We start from the raw sequence: 15,262 nt of genomic DNA, 5'->3' as shown, positions 1-15,262 counted from the left end.
AAGCTGGTGTTTGAGCATGGGCCAAAGAAAAGGAGAGGGGGGGAAAAAAAAAGACATTAAGAAGGTGCTAAACAAGGTACAAAACCCACCCTGAGGTAACTTGCAGCATACGAACAATGAAATGGCAACAAACAAGACTGCTGTCTCTGCTGATGACACCAGAAGGAGTTGTAAGCTACTTTAAAACATTGACCAAGTTCAGCAGTAACTGAAGCCATTGTTAAAACAGATTCAAATAAAATTCTTCTTAGAAATGGAAAACCATGGGTTAAAGAAATCTGAATTTTCTAACCCAGTATTTTTAATTGCTGACCACAGAAACACATAGTATTTTTTGCTAGGTAAAGTCAGCCTTAAGTCAAGTGCATGTGACAAGCTTCAAGCAGACAAAAGCTGCACAACAAATGTCTTTATCAATTAACTCTGGGTTAACACAGACTTGACTTGTGTTGAGGCTCCTGAAGACATTTTACAAAAGAAAAAGGGAAACCCAAGCCACTTCAGGTTCATCTGTAGTTTCGGGGAAGCACATCAGAAACAAAACGCAACCTGTAGCATTTGTTTCCTGTCTCCCATACAGATGCTCTCGCTCCTGTCTTTACATGCATGTTTTACTGAGGGTGGCCCTTACCCTGGAACAATCGGACATCAAACCTGATTGTTGGAAAATCAACAACCAATATTTGCACAGCTCTCAATGTTGCATCCTTACTGTTACTAGTAAGTAAGCATTGCTATAGGCACTGGTGCTTTAAAGTTAGTAAGGTGGATGGAAATACAGTGTGTATATAAATATGAAAAGTACCCATATACATACATTTAGGCAAATAAACAGTGATGCCATGAATGGTCTCTTCAGGGATGCTAGTAAGATCCACTTTCTTCTTCTTAAATATATAAACAACGCATCAGACTAGAAGTCAGTCTTATCAGTTTTCATACAGCTGAGCTGCAATCATGACCTAGAATATGGCTTATGTTGTGGGCAGGTCGGTTTGAGGACTGCTTGGAAGAATCTGAAGCAGATGTGTTTGCAATGGAAAGCAAAGGCGACATTGCTGAACCATCTGGAGGAAGAGCTGTGGCTATTTCTGGAAACAAAGACGTCAAGTTAAAATTGGATAAGTGCGACGTGTTGGTCATGTGCATTGGCGGCATATCTGGCAGCAAAGGAAAACTTGGCTGAGCAAAACCAACAGGCCTGGGAGGAGACAAAATGGATCCAAATCGATTGTTTAAACTTCCACTACTTGGCTTCTCCGTGCTTGGGTTAGGAAACATTTGATTGGGAAAGTAAGGGATAGATATATCGTTGGAAAGGGTAGGGTGGGCAGGAGAGTAAGGAGGATAAAAGGATGGCAGGGTATTTTGGGGATCGACTGGGATTAGAGCTGGTGTTCGAGTGGCACTAGGCTGAGTGACTGGTGGGATGAAAGATGCATTGGCATTTATTGGTGGATTCATGCCACCCTCCGGAATAAAAGGGAATCCAAAATTCTGAGAGAGTGTATGTTGGTCAGGGGCTGTGTTATCGTTGGACACTTGAGGGCCATCAGACATAAATCGAACAATGCTTCCTCTTTTTTCTATCGCAGACTGCTGGCGCCCAAGGATCATACTGCCACTGGTGGACAGAGGAAGATGGGGAAGACTAGGGTCAAAGACATTTCCATGTCTTTGATTTCCAGATCGATTCCTTTCAGGCTGACGTATTTTAGAACCTCCATTATCTTGCAGAGGATGCCTTGACCGCTGAGTAACTGAAGAATTTGGCTGACGAACAGAAGGTTGCCCTTGCTCCCCATTTCCGTGAGAAACTGTAGGGTGAGGATGAGTTGGCCTCACAACTCCATGCATGTTGCTGGAAACAGGCGTATTCATGTGGCTCTTAGTTCCATGACTGTCCGTCATCCTCATGGGATTGGACTTCTGCACAGAGATGTTTGGGCTTGTATTACGACCCTGAATATCTGCCGAAGAAGAAGAACTTGAAAAAGGAATATTCAAAGAACTGTTCCTTGTGTTAATTGCACCAATAGACATGTCACAGCTCTCCCTACTCTGGCCATCACCATCTCGTCGAATGTGGACACTCTCCCGTGCTGGGGGACAATTGTACTCAATTGTGGAGGAGGCACCGCACTGTGCGTTCCTTTGATGTTCTGGGATTGATCTTTGGCTTCCACCAACTTGATCTCCAAGGTGAGGGGCAAGTAAACTCTGCATAAAACTTTGGTGGCACGTGTTTTCATTCTCCCTTGATGGCAGGGTATTTCCTGTTGGAATACCCTGTACTGGCTGGTAGGGCAATCTCTTCTGTCTTTCTATGGATGGCCCAGTATTTTGACCGATTCGAAAAGCTTGCGGCTGCATGCTCCTGAGGGATGACACAGAATTACCAATTTCACTGTTTCTTGAAGCCTGTACATCGAAGTTGCCCGTTGGTTGTTGATTTGGTCCAGCTGGCTTAAATGTTTGACAATCAGAAAGCCGCTGCACATCTGAGCCAACTGTATGGTCGACAGATAACCGGCCCTGCATATTATGAATGACCAGCCCTTTATTTCTAGAAACATCAAGATAGCTTCTCATTTCAAGCTGGTCAGAAACCCTAGGGCCTTGAAGAGATATTCCTATTCTCTGTTCCGAATTAGAGGGTGTCTTCCCAATGAGCGCCTCAGCAGAGTAGCTGGAAACTCTATTTCTTTCCTGCCTATGAGGTGTGCATGTCATATCTGACGGTCTGGTTACAATACTCGCCTGGGACACCATTTGCTGCTCTAAGCCCCTTGAGGTCATAAGTCTCTGCATCTGATTGTGCCCTGACACATGTTCAGAAGCTGAACCTTGCTGTCTGCTGCTAACATCTTGTTGCTGTTGATGCATAATATCCTGATTTATATGGCTCTGAGGGTGGTTATGATGGTTTCTGCTTGTTGCAGGATTTTCACAGTTCTTTTCAGGCTGGGAAGCTCCAAAGTGCTGCTGCATCTGCTGCTGCATTTGCTGGTGGTGAGGGTGAGGCTGACCACCTTTTTGCCGTGTTTGATCACTTCCGTGGTGTTTTTGCTGTAGAGAAAGTTGCGTGGCTTGTGTTCCCTGGATGAGATTTCGTTTCTTTTGCAGCTGCACCTCCTGCTGTATTGTTCGCTGTTGGTGGACACTGTGGGGTTGAGAGTGGACTGCGTTTTCCCCGTGAGTGACATGGTGCTGCAGCTGATACAAGTGGTGCCTTTCTCTTAACTGACCAGCCTGCTGTTGCTTTAAGTATGGATGATTACTGTGAAGGTGAGATATGCCTTGAGCAGGAACGTGTTGAATCGGCTGCAAGTGCTGCCCTGCCTGGCCTTGCTGCTCTGAAATTGATGGCTGAGAACTGCACTGAACTTCAGGTTGCCTCAAAGCTGGTGTTACAAAGTTGCTGTTTGATGGGAATAACCTATTAAGGCCATCAGTGTGCCCTTGATTGCTCACTGACACCACAGAATTGGATGAATTAGGAGGGATCTGACTGACCAGCATTTGTGTTTGATCAGCAATACTCTCCGCTGTTCGGTTCATCAACGCCATCCCTTCAAGCCTTATGGGTGTTGTCTGGCACTGCTTTTGCCTCTTTGCTGTAGAAAGCAGAAGGTCATCTTGAACAGCCCGCTTGGCAGAGTCCTTGCGACCTTCATGATTTTGCTGCTTTAAGTGTGATTCCTGCAGCTGGGAAGCCTGCATGGTGCTTGCCCTAATAGCATTCAGTTGTTCCTGAGCATACTCGCTCATCATAGCGGGTCCTGGAGAATGATTGACATATGTGCTAGACGGAAGGGAGAGACTCACAGTCGCAGGGACACTTGCTGGCTCTGAAGACTGGGATAAACTCGAACAGCTCACAAGGGGATGGACAATGCGGCTCTGGTGTATTAGATTATTCACGCTTAAACTGGTTATGCTTGGTGACTGGGAAATGGAAATCTGCAAAGAAGTGTTTGATGTTTCCACACCTCCCACAGAGCAGCTTGGCTTTTCAACCTGTCTATCGACATTTGTCTGTACTGTATCCTGAGCACTGAATTTGTTTGGTGCTGCTTCCAACGGTCCTGCATTGTTTTCTTTCACTGGTTGAGTCTTAAAAGGCTCTTGCTCTCTCTCCAAAGGTACAACCTCAGTTGACTTAGAGACGGCATCCCTCATGTTAACCTGTATTCCTCCTCCACCTTTCTCAAGGTTTTCCTGGTCAAAAATAGCTCTTGCTGCAAGAGCTACAATGTCAGTCTGTTCTGAAAATGTGCAGCTGTTACATGTACTGGTTGAGGTGCTGCTAGTAACGTCTTCTCTGGTGGTATCTGGCAACATAGATGCTACTGAGAAGCCTCGACTGCTGCCAGAGCTAGTTGACATAGGGGAATCAGCCTGCCTGCTAGCGATAAGGGAAGCACTGACTACTTCCTGATCAGAAATACATGAGTGATGCTGGGAGAGAGTGTCACCTTCCGTGTTCATTAACAAGAGTTCCTGTTTCTCAGGCAAATCAACATTTGATTCTGCTGATTTAGAGTTTTCCATGGGAAAATTAGAATGCTCCCCCTGAACGCTGAAAGAAGAGTTTTTTTCCACAGCTGTTCTTTCTTTCGTGAGATCAGACAGCATTTTGGTTAGACCCTGTCCTTCTAACAGGTCTGCATCTTGCATTACCACTGAGGAATCCTGCGTAATGTCGCAGGACTCTGAAATCATTCCTGCCTTGGAAGTATGACCTGCTGTGCTGCTCTGTGCTGCTGATGTCCCAACAACCTGAGAATTTGTCACATGTGCTTCGGTATGAGAGGATGTTAAGGTGCTGGGGGGTTCACAGGACTTGGGAGACTCTGACAAGGCAGAGCTGGTTGGTGGATGGTTCTGAGACCCACAGGCCTGCTGGCGAGGACCAGCATCTTTGGCAGTCGGCGGGACAAGCGCCAGCTGCTCTGACACCACGGACGCCAGTGGTGAGGAAGCAGGCGCCTCTGCCAAACTCGGCTCAGGGACAGAGCAGGTTTTGGCTACCTGTTCAGAGCTCACAGTCTCTTTGGAACAACAGTCAGAAACGCTGACGCCACTCGATGCTGCCACACCACTCGCCTGCGACGTCGTTAAAGCTTGTGATACTGCTGGAGTGTTTTCAAGCAGCCCCTCGCTGTTTGCATGCTTTGCCACTGTCTCCACGGGAGCACCGTCCACCTTCCCTACATCTTTGCAAGGAGCTGCTGGGCAGGACATTTTACTGTTGATTGCTTGGTGTTTCTTTGTACTTGGCTTTTTGTTTGTCCTTTTTGATTTTGCATTGGATGGCAAGGCAGCAGCTGCTTTTTTAGGGGAAGCATTTATTGAATTAGATGCATTAGTTAATACTGAAACCTCTGCAGGTACTGAAGATGCCACAGAAGTTGGTAATGACACACAGTTAACTGTGGCAATCTGGTTATTGACAGTTGTGGGATTGGTAGGATGGCTGAGAGACAAGTGTAAGCAGCTCTGTCCAGCCATTTGTGATATGCTTTGATTGAGGTTAGCTAAAGCACCAAATGTATTGAGGGCAACATTGGTATTTGGATCCTCGCTGGTGGTGGGTTGAATAATTTGCATAGGGGCTTGATTTGAAGCTCCAGATGACGACATCACAGGCTGCAACGCAAAAAGCTGCCCGTTCAATGAGATAGTTTGAGGATGCTGTTGATTTGACATTGTAACTGAAAAAGTTTGCGTAGAGCTAGAAGATGGCAAAGAGGATGGTCTTGGTAATATATGGACAAGGTGTTTCCCTCCAAAAGTCTGTGGAAGAGAGGCATTTTGTATGGAGCTGCTAGAGTTCGCGATTGCAGTTGGCCCATTCACGGGAACCCTTACAGAAGCAGAAGGCTGAGCAGAGAGGAGGGGAAGAGGATTCTGATTAGCAGCTTGTATAATTACAATCTGCTGACTAACATTTTGGCTGGGAACTTCTGCTCTCATAATCGGAGGGCATGGAGTGGGGTTTGGAGGCTGAAGAATGATGACATTCTGGTTAGCTGGTGCTCCTGTAACAGCTGACCCAACTGGCTGAGCCATCTGAATCACCTGCATAGCTGAATTTAATGGAAGGATATTTCCTGCAGCCTGAGTTTTAACCTGTGGCTGGCTGATTAATGGCTGCATAGGTAAGGGTGGGCACGAGGGCAAGGTAACGACAATCTGTTCAGCTGCCTGGCCATCCCCAGGCAGAGAAGTGTTCAAACTGATACTTGTAGTCAAAGGCCTGCTGTGAGCAGAAGATACAGTACCAGCACCATTAACTGGCTCATTTAATAGCGTAGTCATTATACCAGATGGTGTTTGGCTTAGTGGCTGAACAGTATTTCCCGCTAGCTGCAAAGTTGTCCACGTGGTCTGTGTGTTTCCAGCTGAAGGCATCCGTGTAAGGCTACTCATGTTTTTCAAGTCTGAAGTACCAACACCCGAAGAGCCTGAAAAAGACCAGCAGTTCTCTAGGGGACTGACAGGCAGAGTGCTTATTGCCATCGCAGCCTTAACTCCTTCTGCTGCAGAAGTCACAGGCATTCCAGCACTACTTACCAAGTCTGTACTTTTGAGGACATTTACAGAGGAAGGACTATCAGCAGTAGACAGTCTCACAGATGGCACAGAAGCTGTGTCCGTGGTTGAAATGACACAGCTTTCCTGAAGGTCACTCCTAGAATTGTGTGTATTTGAGCAAGTTGCATTCACCTGTTGAACTCGGGAGGCTTCTGTGGAGGCACTGGAAGGAACGCTGGTTCCTTGCAGGAGTGTTTTCTTTGTTAATTTAGTGCCCTCATCATCATTTTTACTTTTGGGAAGATTTTGATCATTTTGTGGTGCATTACTTGAAGAACACTGTAGTTCCTGTTCTGTTCCAGATCGAGATGCACTCTGTGAGCTGGCAGTAGCAGCAGTGAGCACACCTCGCTCATTCTCTGGGGTGGAAAGCTCAAGAGCGCTCCCTGCTGGAGCTGTCTGAGCAGATGTCAGCGGAGAAACTGTAGTTTGTGACCATGGCTTGTTTTCTGTGGGGTAAATACCAGAAATAGTCACAGGAGTCACTAGGTTGCAAGTTCTCTGGACTGGCACAACATTGGCTGTTTGCTTTTGTAAATTATTACCAACATTAAATGTTATTCCCTGGACAGATGCTCCCTGGTTATTTCCATTGGGTTGACTCCCATTTGAATAGACAATGATGTTCTTTTGAACCTGATCACCAGGAATAACAACCGAGACCTTTGCATTTTTGAGATTTCCCTTCCAGTGGATTGTAGGGTCATCATATAGGCAAATATCATTTGCTTTCAGTAGTTCAATGTATCTCCCGTTTTCCTTTTGCAGTTCATCCAACTGTTTCCGGAGTTTTTTTATCTCTTCAGCTACAAAACAGTGAGAGCACCCCATTACATTACCAGAGCAAATACTAGTTAATGTTACCACATGACTTGGACAGTAAATACTATGTAGTATTGAAATAAATTTTTAATAATGCATGATGTCTTCAAATGGTTAAAATAACATAAATGAAGACTCTTAACCTGATAAGCGTCTCCACTGAGTGGAAAAGTGAATGAACTCCACAGACTATTCCGTTACAAATAGCAGGATGTGTCAAATTGTTTAGTTAGAAAAAACATCAGGACTAACTCAGATGAAACTGAACACTAATCAAATTGTTTAATTCCTGAAGGAAAGACGAGCACATTAATTTATCTCATTAATTTATCTTTTTTCTTTTCCATGCTCCCTCGCAAACTCTAAAACTATTTTTACTAAATTGATAATCTCATGGCTTTCCAGGACAATTAAGTTCCATTACATCAAAAAATGATATGCAAAATTAAATACAAAGCACTTACGTAAAGCCACAAAAATTGGCAATGCACTTGAAGATGGCTCACCTAATTCACACCCAATTATATTGGCAAGATAAAAATAAACTATTTAGAATTCCATTCTATGGGTAGAAATAAAAATCACAAACTGCAACATTAGCTCTGAGATTATTTCTGTCATACCTCCATCACTGTATTTTTATGCATCTGTTCAAGAAGATTTTATATAATCTATTATATTTTTATAAAATAGGCTTTAACACTTTTACAGCATCTCAAAGGAAAAAAAATAGCTCTATGCATGAAGGATACTCCACGTTTTCGATGAAAAAAATCTACCTGAAGTTTGTCAGAAATCATTCTGGTCACTGCAGTAGAATAAATCAGGACAGAATGTACTAGATGATGTCGCATCACCTATAAGCTCTGCAATTATATCACAATGCAATGGCTTCATTATCTCATATCTACATGCAAGAACACGCACTTGGGCATTCTGTTGGCTTCTTGTTTCAAGATATTCTAAGCAGCTATATTTTTCCTGCATGCGCATAGTGTTTTGGGATTCCCAAGTTTGTTGATCCAGGCTTTGTTGTTAGTCAGTACTAACAGACACACAGTGGAAGGAGTGGCAGAAATTCTAGAGCCTCCAGCAGCATCTATACTTACCCTGTTCATTGTTCCCTCCATTTAAAAGTAGTTCATCATTCTGTCTTTTCATTTCTGTTATATACTTAAAGGCCTGATCCAGGATCATGTTCTTGCTCTTTAAAAGAAAAAAAATATATAAAATTAGGTCTATCACTGGTAGATCCATTAATGATGAAATTGCCCTCACTCCAAGAGGTCTTTACTTTAAAAATGTGCTCACCTGAATGATTCTCTGAATATTGTTGGATGTTTTGTTGGGTTTTTTTTGTTTGTTTGTTTCAGGGTTTTTGTTGTGTGGTTGTTGGTTTTTTTTGTTTGTTTGTTTTGTTTTGTTTTTCAGATGAACCACGGGTTTCATGAGTGATACTGACCCTAAAATGCCATGAGTTTTTACAGAATAACATTTTCAATTCTGGACCTGACATTTTCTGATGCCTGCAGCTAGATAGTAGGGCCACAGAAAGGAACCGTAAGCATCATTGCTTGCTGAGAGCCTAATTTTCTTGTTCACTAGTAAGCATATACATCACATGAAATTTCCAGGATACTGCCTCATAAATATTTTATTAGGCACGAAACAAATGTGGAACAATTATCCAGAGAGGTGTATGCATAATTTTGAAACTAATATACTGGAGAATATGGAAAATCTGCCATAACTCCTCCACCATCTTCCTTTTATGAAACTATGCTTATTCTGTCTGCAAAACCTCTTGTTCATTCCTTAATTTCTTCTTCTACTGTTCTGTAGGAACAGCCTCTGCTGTAGATTGCTGTCTTGAAAAAGACACTTCTGTGCATCAGCCTCAAACCATTTGTCTTGCTTCATCTTTCACAAGGACACTGCCTTAACTTACTATTATTATATCACTTTCTGAATTGCTTTCATGAAAGACAACAAGACTAGGCATGCATTCAAGTCTGTTTACCTCTTAGGACATTAAGTGATCACCTGCAAAGGGCAGAGAAGGGATTGGAGAATAACCCAAAAAATGATCTTGCTCAACCCATAGCTTTCAGCACTCAAGCATCATACAGGCTACATTAAACAGCATCAGTAGTAAATGACTTTGCCAAACTGGAGTTGCACAACGTAAGCAGCAACCCACTGGCCAGATCCAACTTACTTCTGTCTAGCCTGCCACCCTGCCTACAGAGGAAAGGCTGAACAGCTATCCATCCACTCAACGCAACAGGGCAGGGAACAGTTGAGATACAGGACTTTTACCTTCTGTTGTTTCTAATGTTCAGGCACCCTGAATGAGAACTTTGGGAAGCTGTGAATCAAATGCACAGGCAGACATCAGCAAGCTGACCAAATCGCTACGGGTAAATTAGTCTAGCTTACACCTCCTCAAAGATACTGCACATATGAATTGAAGAGAAAAAACAGTCACATGTCCAACTCGTACCATTTCATTCCTTCAGCAGTCATATGCAATACCTTCAGATACAAAGCTCAAAATCTGTGTAATTACATTCATGTGGCCTTGCACTTCCAAAAAGGAATTCTATTACAAATAATTTTAAAATAATAATAACTAGTAAGTTTTTCAAGCATAGTAATTCAGACAGTTTTGCCTTCTTCCTAAGACAAATAGCAAAATAAGTATTTATACTTCTACAGGCAAGGAAACACACGAGCATCTTACAGGAAACTTGTATGTACCTCTGAACCGACACTCACCTGCTTAAGTGCTGGAGAGCAGGGGATGAGTTCTCCAATTCTGTTTATCCCAGCATTAATCTTCTTCTTTCTATGTCTCTCCACTAAGCAAAAATAATATGTGCTATGTCATCTTGTTGGGCAAGTCAGCACAACAGTAGCATAACTAGTACTAATTAGTTAATACTAATAACCAGTAAGGGCTCATAAATACATTATTTCATGACATACTGGAACCCTTAGTAACTTGAGGGAAGCAAAAAATTTCCTCTAAAGTAAACATCAGTTATTGAATTAATACTCAGCGGAATTAAGACCTGGAACATATCTTTAAAAGGTGGGGATGTTCTGGACCCCTTTGTGGAAAAGAAGAGTTACTGCAACTCAAAATTCAGGTTTTGTAATGCTTTCTAGCTGAGTTTTATGAAACTCTTTTCACAAGGCAGATTGATTAAATTCAGCCATAGAGAAAGCAAATGAACTAAGATTATGGAAAGAATCCGTTTCAGATTTGGGGAGGAAATCCATGTCTCTTAAATCCTAATATCAAGTTTAGCACTAAAAGAGAAATAATTTAAACTGTACCAGTTGTCAATCTGAATTGTAAATTTACATTGATGCAGCAGCCAACACTGAATATAGCTGAATCTCTAGGTATATAGACTATCAGTTACTCTTGTTTATGTATAACTGTTCCACAAGGTCTAATTATGACTGGCAGTAAAGAAAATATTTAATGAACAGTATTTCCAGTGAATTACCTATTTTGGAGAAGGTCAGAAAATGCTTTGTTTATAGTCTTCTAATGGACTCTTCACAAGGCCTAAACGCTGGTGCAAAGGGTCTGCACTACAAGTCTACCAGTGTAAATACCTTCAGGCATGTTTTTTTCAGACCATATTAATCTCTGTTTTCCACCCACCATAGTCATCTCCCTTCAAATATAGTTCACTCTCATGTAGCTGGTTTTTTGACTGAGATACTTTGGTGTTCTATGCAAACTAAAACTATTAGATGCCTTTTTCTCAAAGAGCCTGAAAAAAGTCCTGTCATGGCTTTGTTAAGATTCAAATCAACGTATCATTCATTGTGCTGAATATCGCCTTGTGGTTTGTGCAGCCAGGCTGCTTTTGGTGGTACACAGAAACACAGAGTGATCGGCAGATGAGTATATTTTATTGTGCTCCTTTACAAAGGATATACTGATTTAATTTAAACAGTTTTATTTCAGTAGTCTGTCACTTCAATTTACATTTTTTAAACTATTATTTTTTGTATCTCAGGACAGACTGGTGGTGTTGACAGAGACAGGCCTAAATACACTAAGCACAGCAAGACAAAGTCTCTTCTGCAATAAATTTACCATATAAATCAGAGCAGCTGTGCAAACATTAACACACATGATCCTTGGGACTTAATTTTTATATATCTTACTAATACACACAGATATCTCAGTGGTTGTGAAGTGCTATTCCTTTGTTTTGATAATAATTTCAATGCTCTACCCAGCTTGTCCAGATATTAATGACTAGGCAAGCTACAGGGTTGAAGGAAGCTGGTCCCAACATCTTGCAGAGTTCAGCCCTGTAGATGAAGACTTTGGAAAGCTATCAACAAGTAAAACAGGAACTGAGAATCAGAACGAAGTTGGTAATCTTAAAAGTAAACTTGATAAGACTATTTCCTGATACTTGTTAAACCTTAAGAAATTGACCACACCCAGGGCACAGCCCGATAAGCACTATATTCCACAGCTTTCACATGGAAACTACTCAGTGGTTTTTCCAGTTGAGTTTGTGAAGATCACACAGTAGTGCTGTTGAGTAAAAGAACTGGAATCAATTTCTCAGCATAAACCATGCCAAAACCTGTCAGACCCCTCCCCAGTCCATCTTTTTGCAGCTACTTGCAGAAGATGTCACTGGAGCTAGACACTGGCAGGAAGAAAAGGCTGCATGGTGCCCAAGGGATGCGACTCCTGCAACACACAGATGGTATTCCCACAGAATTTCACAGAATGTCCAGGTGGGTGCCTCAGGGACAGGCTACAGGAATATTTCCAATCCAGGGAAGCTCTAAAGCTCTTGGGTTGGATATCCACCTCTAATTTGTATAAGTGTTGACCTCTTTATTTTAAGAGAGGTGGGTATTATTTGCATGTGAATGCCTGTGCGTTTATTTTCCTTTAGAATTGAACACAACTGAAAATGTTTACTTCTTAGTTTAGTAGCATTGGAAAGCAAGGGACATGGTCCTACTTTGATACTTGGGCATGCTACTGTAACCTTGTACTGTGGAAAACGGCAAACTAGAGACTAATCAAGAAGCCTTTCTGCACAGATATTCTATGCAAGGACACAGAAAGGTGTTTGGTAGGGTGTTTTTTTTGGTGTTATAAACTCCGGAGGAGGAACCTTCTCCATCTCCTTCTCCATATGTTTTACTAGTTCAAAGCATCTGTGCGTATTTCCAGACCAAACAACAAAGCATAATGTTCCTACCTGCATTATGTGTCTCCCGGTTTTTCTTTCTGTGAAACATAAAGGGAAAACAGTGATGTGAAACAGAAGGGAAAAAATCTGCATACAAACCAATGTTTCTTTTATTATTTCCATTACAGCTAAAACCACTAAATATTCTATTCTGCTCTGTGAACAAGAACGTAGTAGAAGTCACATTCACAGGGACTGGTTTTAGACATCGGTGTGAAATAGTTTCTAACCAAAATTCATTTCTGTTTGTACTTCAATAAATTTCAGCATAACAAGGCATAGTGTAATACCCCATTTGATTATTGTTACATGTATTTATAGAGCAGAGCTGGATTTTTATGCTTCTGTTCAGCAACAACTACACAGTAGCAACAACTACTGAACGCTACCCAGTGTTCAGTAAGGCCACATATTAAAAAATTAGAATTAATTTCTGAGCAACAGCATAGTTAATTATTTGTTTGAAATGTTGCTTTTGTGTTCACTGGATCAATGAAACAGGAGAAAATGTTACCATGCAAATTGATTTTTCCAGACATGTTACCTTCGAACATCATTCCTTCTGGTATAAACATGCCTTCTTTGTGAGAGAAACCAGAATTACCATTCCTCTGCAGTTATTCTTCATCACTGCCTCAAAATTCTGTCTAGGTATAATTGGAACGTGTGAGGGTTGTCTTCGTTTTCAGATGTACACCTGGAATTTCTGGACCGATGGCACCAGGTCAGAATCATTGTGCAATGACTCAAACTGCTTTGCTGGAAGTCAATAAATCCCAAATGTGTACTCTACATATACAAATCAGATGTACTGTATACATGCAGTAAGCCAAATACTTTCAGGAAGTATACTAAAGCAAAGCATGTGTTGTCTGGAAAGAGAAATATTCCAGAAAAAAAAAGTATCTTTCAAAAACTTCTGTCCAGCAATGCACTCTCAGTCTAGATGTTTGACTAAAGTATGCAAAAAGCAGAGCAGTATCTTCTGCTCTCCTTTTCTACTGTTACAGCAGAGTCCAGATGTACAAGGAATCTGAAGTGAGAATGCAAGATACATGTGGATGACACATGACTACGATGGGGCGTGTATCCTTTACACTTTGAGTTGATACGTGTTTATTTCAGGTAACTCACCAAAAGTAGTGTGCATCTACAGTAACTTGGACAATGATTACAAGACAGTAATGTTACTGCAGATGGTCAGACCTGGAGACATTTGTTAAGAAATAATGCCTAAAGATGAACATCTTTGATGCCAACTGAAGCCCACACATCTGTTCTACAACTACTCATTAAGTGATTAATCTCCCGTTCATCAAAATCTTGCACCACCAGAACAGGAATGCATGTAAACTATCATTTAAAATGGTTTCTTATTTTACAGTAAGCTACAGTTCTCCCACTTATATCCAAAAAAATCACCTGCCAGTCAGAACTGGTCATATGTACAAGAATATAAGGGCCGGAGAGACCCAGCTGCCCTTTGATTCCCATTACACATACAGAATCCAAAATACTCTATTAGTGGGGTAAGAAAGAATCACAAAATCCATGAAGACTGAAGAAAATACTGTAGGACAAATCAATGTTCTCTCTGAGCTTTTCTTACCATAAATCATATCCTACATGGCCAGCTAGCGTATGATGCATGCTGTATTTAACTAGGGACTGAGTCACTTTGTTACAGATTTTGGTCATAGTATCGCTGTTCAACCTTAAGATGCATTTTGAGTTCCAGCAGAGATTTGAGATGTAAGACGCAGATTCCACTAGGACTTGAGGAAGAGATCTAAATTATTCTGTCAAAATGAGTATAGTGACCCCCAAATATCTACAAGTAGTCTCTGCAATAATACAGGCTGCACTTGAACCAAGGTGGCAACAGTTTTATACACATCTGAGTAGTCAGTGTAATAAAGAATCACTGTTGCCTAGGTGGCCCAGGTAGACATGTCTTTGACAAATAATTTGCCATAGATAGAAGAGAGAAAGGGAGCTTTGTAGCCATAGTTCCCAAACTTTTGGATGAACCCTCAGAACTTCTTGTCAATACCCTTATTGCCAAGCTTTTAGCTAGAAACCTCGTAACTGTGACCTGACCACAGACTACAGAACTGCAAAATAGACATTTTCCCACAGAAACTCACCGATGTTGCTTCTTTGTAGGTGTCTCATTCTCTGTCATCTCTGGCATAGTTTCGGAGAAGAGAGCCTGAGAAAAATTGTGTAAGGAATTAACAACTCCTACACTCTTTTGAATTTGTAGCACACAACATTTGTTACATGGTTTTGCCTTTGACCACAAGGACAGGGTTATATTACACCATATGCAGAAATCTACCACCTGGATGCAGAGCAGCTGGTCACATGAACATTAAAAATGAAGTACGTTCCGTATTGCGGTGCTTTGTGAACCGCCGCTATCTATGATGAACTGGTTTCCATTTCCTCAATTACTTTAAATATAAAAACAATTATAATCCCAACTACTTTAAGGAAGCAAGAAGGAAAATTAGCATAGATGAGTGTTTTTTTGAATGGGAGGAGGTACAGATGAACCCTCTTTCATCAGCCCTTCCTAACTGAATATG

General features: G+C 41.7%; 1 protein-coding gene across 1 annotated transcript in view; it reads right to left on the bottom strand.

Annotated features, from left to right (window-relative positions):
* Nucleotides 1–849: 849 nt before the first annotated feature.
* The window catches only part of USF3 (upstream transcription factor family member 3), a gene marked incomplete at its 5' end in the record, with an annotated part of 29,518 nt that continues 15,105 nt past the window's right edge, over nt 850–15,262 (bottom strand). Inside the window, 5 exons of the mRNA XM_082498519.1 lie at nt 850–7,406; nt 8,532–8,628; nt 10,201–10,283; nt 12,681–12,709; nt 14,819–14,883. Of these exons, the coding sequence (XP_082354645.1) occupies nt 937–7,406; nt 8,532–8,628; nt 10,201–10,283; nt 12,681–12,709; nt 14,819–14,883 (6,744 nt within the window). The 3' untranslated portion in view covers nt 850–936. The remainder of the gene's footprint in view (nt 7,407–8,531; nt 8,629–10,200; nt 10,284–12,680; nt 12,710–14,818; nt 14,884–15,262) is intronic.

Source organism: Vanellus vanellus, assembly GCF_965231255.1.
Source record: "Vanellus vanellus genome assembly, chromosome: 1".
Taxonomy (NCBI): domain Eukaryota; kingdom Metazoa; phylum Chordata; class Aves; order Charadriiformes; family Charadriidae; genus Vanellus; species Vanellus vanellus.
This window is presented reverse-complemented; position numbering and strand designations above follow the sequence as displayed.